Source organism: Culex pipiens, chromosome 3 (genome assembly GCF_016801865.2).
Source record: "Culex pipiens pallens isolate TS chromosome 3, TS_CPP_V2, whole genome shotgun sequence".
NCBI lineage: Eukaryota > Metazoa > Arthropoda > Insecta > Diptera > Culicidae > Culex > Culex pipiens.
In genome coordinates, this window is record NC_068939.1 from 13908144 (window position 1) to 13920410 (window position 12267).

At 33.3% G+C, this 12267-nt stretch overlaps 1 protein-coding gene across 5 annotated transcripts in view; it reads right to left on the reverse strand.

Moving 5' to 3' along the window:
- Positions 1-12267, reverse strand: part of LOC120419489 (protein prickle-like) — a 153965-nt gene that overhangs the window by 12616 nt on the left and 129082 nt on the right. For all 5 annotated transcript variants that reach the window (XM_052711167.1, XM_052711168.1, XM_052711166.1 and 2 more), the window contains one exon: positions 7654-8224. In XM_052711167.1, the coding sequence (XP_052567127.1) occupies positions 7654-8193 (540 nt within the window). In that variant the 5' untranslated portion in view covers positions 8194-8224. The remainder of the gene's footprint in view (positions 1-7653; positions 8225-12267) is intronic.

Below are 12267 nucleotides of genomic sequence, written 5' to 3' on the forward strand. Positions count from 1 at the left end.
GAATAAAAAAATGCACGAAATAAACATGTTCGAACGTGGACACTTTTGTTGGTAATCTCAAAACCTCCCCCCCACCCTTCTCATCGTGGGAAATTTCCGTACAAAACATATTAATGTTCTAAAGATTTGAAAGTCTAAGGTATCGTCTTTTAAAAATTTGACGCTATTTATGTGATGTAGAGAAAATCTCACTTTTCCTGTTTGCTTTTCTTTTACAGTTTGTATTTCGGCAAATGTTTAATTGTTTAATTGTTTGTTTAATTGTTTAATTGTTTAATTGTTTAGTTATTTAATTGTTTAATTTTTTATTGTTTAATTGTTGAATTGTTTAATTGTTTAATTGTTTAATTGTTTAATTGTTTAATTGTTTAATTGTTTAATTGTTTAATTGTTTAATTGTTTAATTGTTTAATTGTTTAATTGTTTAATTGTTTAATTGTTTAATTGTTTAATTGTTTAATTGTTTAATTGTTTAATTGTTTAATTGTTTAATTGTTTAATTGTTTAATTGTTTAATTGTTTAATTGTTTAATTGTTTAATTGTTTAATTGTTTAATTGTTTAATTGTTTAATTGTTTAATTGTTTAATTGTTTAATTGTTTAATTGTTTAATTGTTTAATTGTTTAATTGTTTAATTGTTTAATTGTTTAATTGTTTAATTGTTTAATTGTTTAATTGTTTAATTGTTTAATTGTTTAATTGTTTAATTGTTTAATTGTTTAATTGTTTAATTGTTTAATTGTTTAATTGTTTAATTGTTTAATTGTTTAATTGTTTAATTGTTTAATTAATGAATTGTTTAATTGCTTGAATTTTGAATTGTTGAAATGATTTCGAAGCAAATTATTTTTGTTTATAAATATGTTTAAATTTCAATTTTCATTTATTCTGTCAAACATTTCAAGCCACATTTTTAAGGCAATACAGTCCGGACTCGATTAGTCGAAGGCCTTGGAAAAAATTCACTTCGGATAATCGAATCACGAAAAAAAATTGCAATTCCGTTGAAACTACTAACTTTTCCTGTCATTCTTGAACGACGAAAAAGCCTACTTTTCTGCTCTTAAAAATAACAGAATCGAATAGTAACGCTTTTCAAATTAAAGGTTGAAAAAATCTACTTTTCAGCACTGAAATTAATGCGAAAAAGTTGAACTTTTCAGAACTTGTTACAAAAAGTAATACTTTTCAACATTTTTTTTGATTTGACAAAATACATGAACATTTGACTCGGTGAACCTCGTTGGATAAATGTACGACTCGTGTTGATTTTTTTATGTTTTTGGAACTTGTTGCATAAACTACTATTTTTGTTGTTTTATTTTTGTCGAACTCCTAAAATACTCTAAAGTGATTTGTAATTTTAAAGTCCAAGATGGGGGCGAAAATGGGGGAGTTGAAATATTAACATAATGCATTTAGTAATTTTCAAGGCAATAAATCATTCAAATTTAATTTAAATGAGGTCACCGAACTCAAATTTATTGTTAAGAGTAAGAAAAAAAATATAAACATATAAAATATAGGGTTTGGCTCAAATGCCAAGCTAAAGGATTAGTCGTTTTTGATTATTTCAGGATTTCAATTATTTTAAATATTTGAAGACTGAAAAAAAAGATTTCAAAATTGCCTAAAAACAATTAGTAATTCAAAATTAAAAACTTATTTTATATTTTAAAACTTTTTCAAAAAGACATTTTTTAACGCAAGAAAGAGAGAAAGTTCAATGAAGGACTGACGAAGCTTGGGAACCATATCACTAGGTTGCTCGATAAAATTGCAGCTTTCCTTTTCGAATTAAAGTGAAACCTACCAATTTTGTAGAAATTACCAACATGTTGGGAAGAACTATCTTGATATTTTTTCTACAAAAAAATGTAACCTTCTCGCTGCTCATGTCCAACAACTTTGTGCCTTCTCTACAAACAGTGGCAAGTTGTTGAACATCGCAAACAAGTGCTGATATTCTTGAACCATCTGCTGATCTGCATCTGGTGGCCACAGAGAGTAATTTGCAAAAGACATTGTGAACCTCAATTAGCCATGCTTCCCCTGCTCGATCTTGGGAAGAAGGAGGCCTCTCCGCTGATAACAACAAAGACCCCTTTCTGGTGGCCAGACCGTCTTGTACATTTGCATATGAATGATGATACAGTTGTTCGGTGGATAATTAAAATTCTTGCGCTTGCATCGTCGTCGAAGGTCTGACCTGAAATGCATTCAGCGACCCCTTCGCGATCAAGAGTGGCGCAGAGGGTCTCCCCTGCGAGGGTTCTGCAACGAGTCATTAGTGGTCATTTTGTCTGGAAACTGGTATCTTATAATTTGCGTTCCGTTGGCTTGGCTTCAATGAATGGGTCTTTTCTTGAGGAAAGGTGCGTGCCAGAGAGTGTCGTCGTGGAACTTCAGCTGGGGACCCAAGATGGTGGCCACGTGAGAGATGTACGTAATAGTTTGTCGATGGAGAAGGTTATTGCTTTTGACGACCACTACAGGGCTCGCGGCACCTCGACGGCGACGAACTAACCGACCTGGTCAATTCAAGTCAAGACGACCGAGGCATGTGTGCAGAGTGGTGGCTACTTGGTGGTTAAGTGCGCTTACTCTAGTCACTGAGCAAAATGTGTAGGAAGTTGTTTTTTGACTTGGAACTTGAGGACAGGAAAAGTACATCGAGTCATATTGCAGAGAGTTTAGGCAATTTTAACATGGTCTTTTTAAGTTTAGCTAGATCATTGTTTTTTTTTATTATTTGGTAAAAAGAGTAATCAAAAAATATGAAATAGGTTACCATAAAATTTTCTATCAATTTAAAAAAAAAACAATTAATTAGTTAATCTAAATCTTCTCTGAGAATTGTCAACTCATCAAATTATTGATTTTTAGTTTTATGGGTTTATATGATTATTTTACAATGACACACAAAATATGACCGTGATTCAATATTTTAACGATTTGGATACATTGTAGGGACAGATTCAGGTTCAGTGGGCAAAATAGCACGGAAAAACATATACAGTCCAGACTCGAAAATCCAATGTTCGATTATCAGAAGGTTTGAATGGGACTTCGAATAATCGAATCATAAACACAAAAATAAATATTTATCGTATTTTTTATTTTCATACTTTTAACATCACATTTTAGTTCTTCGACCCAATTTTAGTCCAATTTGAAAAGTGTATCATCTATTACATTACGATGTATTCAATATTTTCAATGTTCCATCACCGCCATTTTGGCCGCCATCTTGGATCTTAAAATGCTCAATCACACTACCGTAGTTTAAGTGTCATAACTACTTATGCTCGACAATCAAAAGAGCCAATGCAAAAATATTTGTTGTGATTCGATTATCTGAAGATTCGGTTATCCGAGATGAAAATTTTCCAAGGCCTACGGATAATCGAGTCTGGACTGTAGCTGGAAAATTTTAGAATTCGTTAGGGTGGTACTGTATACCTTTTCCATGAAAATTCAACACAATACAAAATATTTGTACTCAATTATCCAAAGAATCGATTGTTCAAAGTGATTTTTTCTGGATTGTAGTCAAATCTGGATTGCAGTCCTAAATTTCCAATATAGAATGCAATCTGTTATACAATACTTATTCAGAGCTTTATTGAAAAAAAAAAAAAATGTAAATTTACAGTATGGCAAATTTATTTTATAGTTTTTTGTAAACTAATGATTGCATGCCAACTGTACTTCTGTAAAATGCATTTCACAATTTTGTTTTTGTTCAAATGTTAAAACCATGGCTTGAATTTTCAATTTCAAATTTGGACATCGACCAGAGTAGAGGGACATACACTTGAGTAATTCTCTCAAGAAGCAAAGTTTTTGAAACTTAAATTTGCGTATTTTTCATTTGGATGCATTGTTTCAATTATACTTTTCAAAAAAAAAAAAAAATATTGGGCACAAAAATTATGTTACTTTTTTTTCGTAAAATCGCGATAACTCGGGATATTTATGAGCAAACCCCTTATGTTTTTATATTAAAATTTTTGTCTGTTCTACAACTTTGAGGAACTTTGTTACACTCTAAAAAATAACCCTGCAAAGTTAGAAAAAACACGAAATTTTAAAATGAAAATTTTTGTTCTAAATGAAAAAATTACCCTTCTGGGTCAATGTAGATTCGAAAAGTAAATTAAATTTTCCATTAGATGACATGTTCCAAAATTTTTACAGTCGAGTAACGGAAAATGGGAGAGTTTTTAAAACTTTTTCAGTGTTTTTTTTCGATGAAAAATACGTTTTTTTTCGGAATTCTCAGTACGCCATCAAATAGGGCGTCTAATTTCACATAAAAGTCCCTTTGACACCAAATTTCTATCTCATCACCGTTTAAGGCTGCAAATTATTGAAAAACACCTCTTTTTTCGCATGCTCAAAAATGGAAGGGGTCGTACCGCCCCTCCGTCACGAGATATCAAAAAACGGACCTCGGATTCGTGATCAGGGACAAAAGTTACCCCTTAGGACAAAGTTTCACGCAAATCGAAGAGGGGTCGGGGCAACTGCTGTGTGAGTTGGCTTAGAATTACCCAATAATTTTTCAAACTTTCGAAAAAAAGTATTTTAAAAATTTTCAAATCAACCCCAACATTTCTGATTTTTTTTAAAAAAGGTCCAATAAACCAAATTTCCAGTTTTTGCTTTTTGGGTGTTTTTTAAACCGCCTTGAGCCAGGGGTACCAAAAAACACCAAAAAAGCAAAAACTAGACATTTGGTTTATTGGACCTTTTCAAAAAAAACTCCAGATTTGATGTGATCGAAAAAAGTGTCTTTGGGCCTTTTAAAATGCTGAAGTTGATTTGAAAATTGTGAAAACATTTTTATTTGAAGAATCGGGAATCTTCGACATTGTTATTTTTTGACATCCGACGCACTTTTGCTCAAAAAATTGAGACTAAAAATGCAAAACACGTTATCCGAAGTTTTGTGAATAGCTCACTTCAAAAAATATTTGTAATGTGAAAGGTTTTGATTGGTTACGTAAAACAAATAAAATTACAGATTTTACGTGGTCATTACAGTCTTAAAAGTTTTCAACCCAGTAGAAAACATATGGAATGATTTCAGTACAAAAACTCATATCTGTAATCATGACTAAAATTAAATTTACCATAGTTTTTCATTTGACCTTATCGCAAAGGAATCCTATAGCTTCTAGGTGATAATAAGTACCCTAGAAATCTTAGCTTTATTACTAGATGGCGAAGTAAGCAGAGCAGTTCTCTAGGATTTCGATCATTCGATTTTTTTTGTATTTTTTAATCCGACTGAAACTTTTTTGGTGCCTTCGGTATGCCCAAAGAAGCCATTTTGCATCATTAGTTTGTCCATATAATTTTCCATACAAATTTGGCAGCTGTCCATACAAAAATGATGTGTGAAAATTCAAAAATCTGTATCTTTTGAAGGAATTTTTTGATCGATTTGGTGTCTTCGGCAAAGTTGTAGGTATGGATACAGACAACACTGAAAAAAAATGATACACTGTAAAAAAATTTGGTGATTTTTTTATTTAACTTTTTATCACTAAAACTTGATTTGCAAAAAAACACTATTTTTATTTTTTTATTTTTTGATATGTTTTAGAGGACATAAAATGCCAACTTTTCAAAAATTTCCAGGTTGTGCAAAAAATCTTTGACCGAGTTATGAATTTTTTAATCAATACTATTTTTTTCAAAAAATCGAAAAATTGGTCGCAAAAAATTTTGAACTTCATTTTTCGATGTAAAATCAAATTTGCAATCAAAAAGTATTTTAGTAAAATTTTGATAAAGTGCACCGTTTTCAAGTTATAGCCATTTTTAGGTAACTTTTTTGAAAATAATCGCAGTTTTTCATTTTTAAAAATAAGTGCACATGTTTGCACACTTTTGAAAAAAATATTTTTGAAAAGCTGAGAAAATTCTCTATATTTTGCTTCTTGGGACTTTGTTGATACGACCTTTAGTTGCTGAGATATTGCAATGCAAAGGTTTAAAAACAGGAAAATTGATGTTTTCCAAGTCTCACCCAAACAACCCTCCATTTTTTATTATCGATATCTCAGGAAGTAATGGTCCGATTTTCAATGTTAATATATGAAACATTTGTGAAATTTTCCGATCTTTTCGAAAATAATATTTTCAAAATTTTTAAACCAAGACTAACATTTGTAAAGGGCGTAATATTGAATGTTTGGCCCTTTTGAAATGTTAGTCTTGATTTGAAAATTTTGAAAATATTGTTTTCGAAAAGATCGGAAAATTTCACAAATGTTTCATATTTCAACATTGAAAATCGGACCATTACTTGCTGAGATATCGACATTGAAAAATGGTGGGTTGTTAGGGTGAGACTTAGAAAACATCAATTTTCCTGTTTTTAAACCTTTGCATTGCAATATCTTAGCAACTAAAGGTCGTATCAACAAAGTCCCAAGAAGCAAAATATAGAGAATTTTCTCAGTTTTTCAAAAATATTTTTTTCAAAAGTGTGCAAACATGTGCACTAATTTAAAAAAATGAAAAACTGCGATTATTTTCAAAAAAGTTACCTAAAAATGGCTATAACTTGAAAACGGTGCACTTTATCAAAATTTTACTAAAATACTTTTTGATTGCAAATTTGATTTTACATCGAAAAATAAAGTTCAAAAAAAAAGTTTTTGCGACCAATTTTTCGATTTTTTGAAAAAATCAGTATTGATTAAAAAATTCATAACTCGGTCAAAGATTTTTTGCACAACCTGGAAATTTCTGAAAAGTTGGCATTTTATGTCCTCTAAAACATATCAAAAAATAAAAAAAATTAAAAATAGTGTTTTTTTTGCAAATCAAGTTTTAGTAATAAAAAGTTAAATAAAAAAATCACCAAATTTTTTTTACAGTGTATCATTTTTTTTCAGTGTAGTCCGTATCCATACCTACAACTTTGCCCAAGACACCAAATCGATCAAAAAATTCCTTCAAAAGATACAGATTTTTGAATTTTCATACATCATTTTTGTATGGACAGCTGCCAAATTTGTATGGAAAATTTTATGGACAAACTAATGATGCAAAATGGCTTCTTTGGGCATACCGAAGGCACCAAAAAAGTTTCAGTCGGATTAAAAAATACAAAAATTAAAATTGAAGAAAAAAGACCGATTTCGTAGAGAATTGCTCAGCAGCAAGGCAAAATTACGGGAGGGTTTCTAGGAAAGATGTCCAATTTATGTTTATGAAAATTAATTTCTAACTAAATTAACATCCAGCAATATCTTTAACGCAATTTAAAAACCTGAATACAAAGCATATAATTTCCCAGGAATCCAATACTTTTTCCAATCAAAACCTAACCTCCCCGCAACTGAAACCAGTTTCACGCTATCGCGATCGTTTTTCGCTATCAACCTGCTGCCGATGCATGCTGCGTAAAGAGACCAGAGTGGAGTGCACCCCATCATCATCAGGTCGATGCCGATAAACATGTTCCCTCTCGGTCGTCGTTGTCGTCCAACTTGTGGTCCCCGACAAACACCTTTCGGAAGTTGGTTTCGCTATTCGCGCGTGTCGTATAATTAAATTGGAATTTCTGATAACCGTGCGCGCGCGCGCAACTTAATTGTCGCGAAAGCGCACTCGCTCACTCGAAAACTCACCTGATCTGGCCGGAGTCCGGGCGGCACCCAGGTGTACTCCTCGAGGGCGCACCCGCTGTCGTCGTCCGACTGGGAGTAGTTGTGGCCGATCATCGGTCCGGGGACACCTGGCCCGACCTGGTGGTGGACATTTGGCGGGAAATTCGGCGGGAAGCTCGAGGACTGTTGACTGCTGGTTGTGCTTCCGGCGCTGCCACGTGGCGAGTGGTGGTAGGGAGGCCCCGGAGGGGGTGGCCCCGGAAGATATGGGACGGCTCCGTGAAGCTGTTGGTGCTGCTGGTGAAGGGCTTGGGACGAGGCTAGCGCGTGGGCGCTGTAGATTGAGCGGGGACCCCCGTGAGGACCGCCGCCACCGTCGTGGGGTTGAAGAGGAGGTAGAAAGTCCCCGACGGAAGGACTGGACGTGGGTTGAACCAGCGACTTGGAGTACGCGGCAGGGTGATGCTGCTGCAGATGCACCGGACTCATTGGCACCCGCGGCGGAACGGCGGCGTCGTACGGCTCGTAGGACGACGGATTCTGGTACGGGTACGATGACATGGTGCTGACGGCGGGGGTCGGCGAAGCGATCCTGTTGAAAGAGAAGAGAGAAGAAGACAAAATTGATTAACAGGTGGAGATAATCTAATAGATATTTCAACGCCTGGAACTAATCGGCGGCATCACGGCCAGCCAGCCAGGGCCGGCAACGATGATGAAGGTGGTTGAAGATGACTTTCAAAAATCTCGGCCAATAACAGTACACAAAGCGTGCTGGTCTTCTCTTCTCGGGTGAGGGGGTTACGCAAAGTACTGGTTTCATACGCCGCCGTAGTTTAACCTTTCTGGTGCGAGGGGGAACTTACTCTGATTTTTTTCGTCTTCTTCAGTGCGCTGGGAAGATCTTCGTAGGTTGGCGGGCCGGCTGACCTACAAAGCGTAGATCATACGCCGGGGCCATTGTGGACGACGTGCGTGACGAAAGCGAAATATTGGAGAGATACTGTAGATTGGAGTTGAAGTGAACTTTGGAGTCTTAGAATTTCATAAAAAAAATCTCAACCATTTGAAATTTTGAAATAAATTAATGACTCAAAACTAATACAAAATAAACTTAATTCTTAATTTTCTTAATTTTTTTAACTTTCTTGATTTTCTTAAAATTCTTAATATTCTTGGTTTTCTTAATTTTCTTAGTTTTCTTAGTTTTCAAAATTTTCAAAATTTTCTTAACTTTCTTAACTTTCTTAACTTTCTTAATTTTCTAAAAATTCTTAATTTTCTTAGTTTCTTTAATGTACTTTATATTCATAATTTTCTTAATTTTCTGAATTTTCTGAATTTTCTGAATTTTCTTAATTTTCTTAATTTTCTTAATTTTCTTAATTTTCTTAATTTTCTTAATTTTCTTAATTTTCATAATTTTCTTAATTTTCTTAATTTTCTAAATTTTCTTAATTTTCTTAATTTTCTTAATTTTCTTAATTTTCTTAATTTTCTTAATTTTCTTAATTTTCTTAATTTTTTCAATTTTCTAAATTTTGTTAATTTTGTTAATTTTGTTAATTTTGTTAATTTTGTTAATTTTGTTAATTTTGTTAATTTTGTTAATTTTGTTAATTTTGTTAATTTTGTTAATTTTGTTAATTTTGTTAATTTTGTTAATTTTGTTAATTTTGTTAATTTTGTTAATTTTGTTAATTTTGTTAATTTTGTTAATTTTGTTAATTTTGTTAATTTTGTTAATTTTGTTAATTTTGTTAATTTTGTTAATTTTGTTAATTTTGTTAATTTTGTTAATTTTGTTAATTTTGTTAATTTTGTTAATTTTGTTAATTTTGTTAATTTTGTTAATTTTGTTAATTTTTGTAATTTTGTTAATTTTGTTAATTTTGTTAATTTTGTTAATTTTTGTAATTTTCTTAATTTTCTTAATTTTCTTAATTTTCTTAATTTTCTTAATTTTCTTAATTTTCTTAATTTTCTTAATTTTCTTAATGTTCTTAATTTTCTTAATTTTCTTAATTTTCTTAATTTTCTTAATTTTCTTAATTTTCTTAATTTTCTTAATTTTCTTAATTTTCTTAATTTTCTTAATTTTCTTAATTTTCTTAATTTTCTTAATTTTCTTAATTTTCTTAATTTTCTTAATTTTCTTAATTTTCTTAATTTTCCTAATTTTCTTAATTTTCTTTATTTTCTTAATTTTCTTATTTTTCTTAATTTTCCTAATTTTCTTAATTTTCTTAGAAATCTAGAAAATCTTGAAAATCTTGAAAATCTTGAAAGTCTTGAAAATCTTGAAAATCTTGAAAATCTTGAATATCTTGAAAATCTTGAAAATTTTAAAAATGATCAAAATGATCAAAATGACCAAAATGATTAAAGTTACAAAGTTGCCCCAAATTACATTTCCTCAACCAAATTACCATGCCACTTTCAAGTGCAGTGAGTGCAGAGCACTGGTTCGCCGGCGGGAAGCCCACAATCAGCGCCACCACACCATAATTGGGTTAAACTTGGACGGAAAATCGGTTCACTCGAAATAAAAAATACCGTGTGCCGGCTCACATGAACCGCCGAAACCGAGCCGGATCGGATTCGTCGCAGCGATTTTGATTCTTCAAAGCATTAAAAAAAAAGTTGTATGAAAAATTTGACTTCAAAAAACTCACTCACGCGATTTGGCGCGGAACAACTGCGCGAGCAAAAAGTAAAAGTCTACGATTAAGTAACAGTAGCGGCTTTAAGCCGAAAATACGCGGGGTTGGTTGATTCTGATCTCTTTGGTTGGTTGAGGGCTTTTGGCGGGAGTCACGCAGTTTTTTAGAGGCACTTGCAATTTGAGTTTGGGCTTAGGTGAAAAACGATCTAATCAAGATTTGTACTTTCGAATAACAAAAATTATCTGGTGAGGCGTGTTCGTTACGTAATGAATGCGCAATAGGTGTGTGCACGATTTACAGTACTTGTAATTGGAAGATATTTATTTTTTCATAACGAAGAGAGCTGGGACAGAAAAATGATAAACAGTACAATTTGAGACAGAAAACAATTATGATTGGTATAAGTTTGGATTTAAAAATAATGATATAAAACAAGAGAGTCATTTGGAACTCAGTGTTGCAAATCTTTATTTGTCTCTACCTTCTTTTGTCCCAAATGCACTCTGTCTCAAATGCCTTCTGTCTCAAACGCCTTCTGTCTCAATTATCTTCTATCCCAATAGTAGTCTGTCTCAATTGTTGGTTGATTCAAATGCGCTTTGTATTTTTTCTATTTTGTCATTTGCTTTAAATGTTTTCTGTCTCAACTGTATTGCGTTTTGTCTCAATTGTCTCCGAATGCACCCATAGCGTCATCACTTTTTCCTGTCTCAGCTATCTTCGAAGAGACTTCTGTCTCAAAAATCTTTGCCAGAAATGTTTCATTATTCTAAGCAGTCTTATGTCTTTTGTTTTAGCTGTCTTTCTGTCTCCAATGGAGACAAAATACAAAGTTGAGACAGGTTAGACACGAAGTTGTCTCATTTGACTCCAATTTGTTGTCTATTATTTATCGTCTTCTGTCTCAGCTATCTCAACGTTTAAGTTATATCTTTGGCATTTGATTCCTTCTATCTTGGTTGTAACAAGATCAAAAGATGCTTCAGATTTATCCGTAATTAATCAAAATTAGTTTAGCGATTTTTGCAAAAAGTGTTTCTGCCCAAAGTGCCATTTTTGTCTCATTTTGCTCTAAACTAAACTTCCCTCCTCTGTTTCGCGCTTTTCCCGCCAGAAATTCCTTCAGTGAAAGTTACATCACCAGCACCAGTGATTCATCAAATTTCCCACCAACCATTTTTCGGTAGTCGTCGCCATCGTCATCTAATCTGGGCAACAAAAGTGTTGAAACGTCTATTTTGGCGCGGCTCTTTTCCATCATCTTTCGGTGGAGAAAGTGCCAAACCGCTAATGAGTGATGTCGCAACAGGTGCCTTTGTTCTGCCTTTCATTGCGATCATCTGGCTTCCCAGGTGTGTTGCTGATCCAAAGTCGTCAACTTCGAACAGTCCGGTCCGGATTCCGTCGCAATTAGATGACCCAAATGTCGGCTCGCTAAGCGACGAATAATTATTAAAATAACACATTTTAAAATTCCTGTTTCGAAGGTTTACAACCGCTGATGGCCCAGTTTCGCAACTTTACTACACACAACACACACCAAATCAAAGCACATTTGAATAACAACCAAAAAAAAACTTATTATAAAAAAGTGGATTCCATCTGACGCGGTAGAACCAGTTCCATTTCGATTCCGCAACACGAAAGAAAAGCTTAAAAGGGCCATAAAATTAAGCATCGGATCGTGGCGGGACGTCGTCGTCGAAGCTTCGACACATGGAAGAGCCAAGAGCTGGGACGAGACTTTCGAGGAGTAGGACAGATATTGGACGCGCGACAGTACTAAATGGTTTTACTTCAGTTCTGCCGTCTTGTACGCACTTTTTAAGTGGAGCTATAGTAAATGGTTCCGACGACGACGAATGATGGTCGCTAATCCGAGTGGTTAGTTCCGGTTATGGGGCTTGGAACCGGTTGGAACGTTTTTCATATACTTTGTCAAGGATTGTAGGATTTGCGGAGCGTAAAA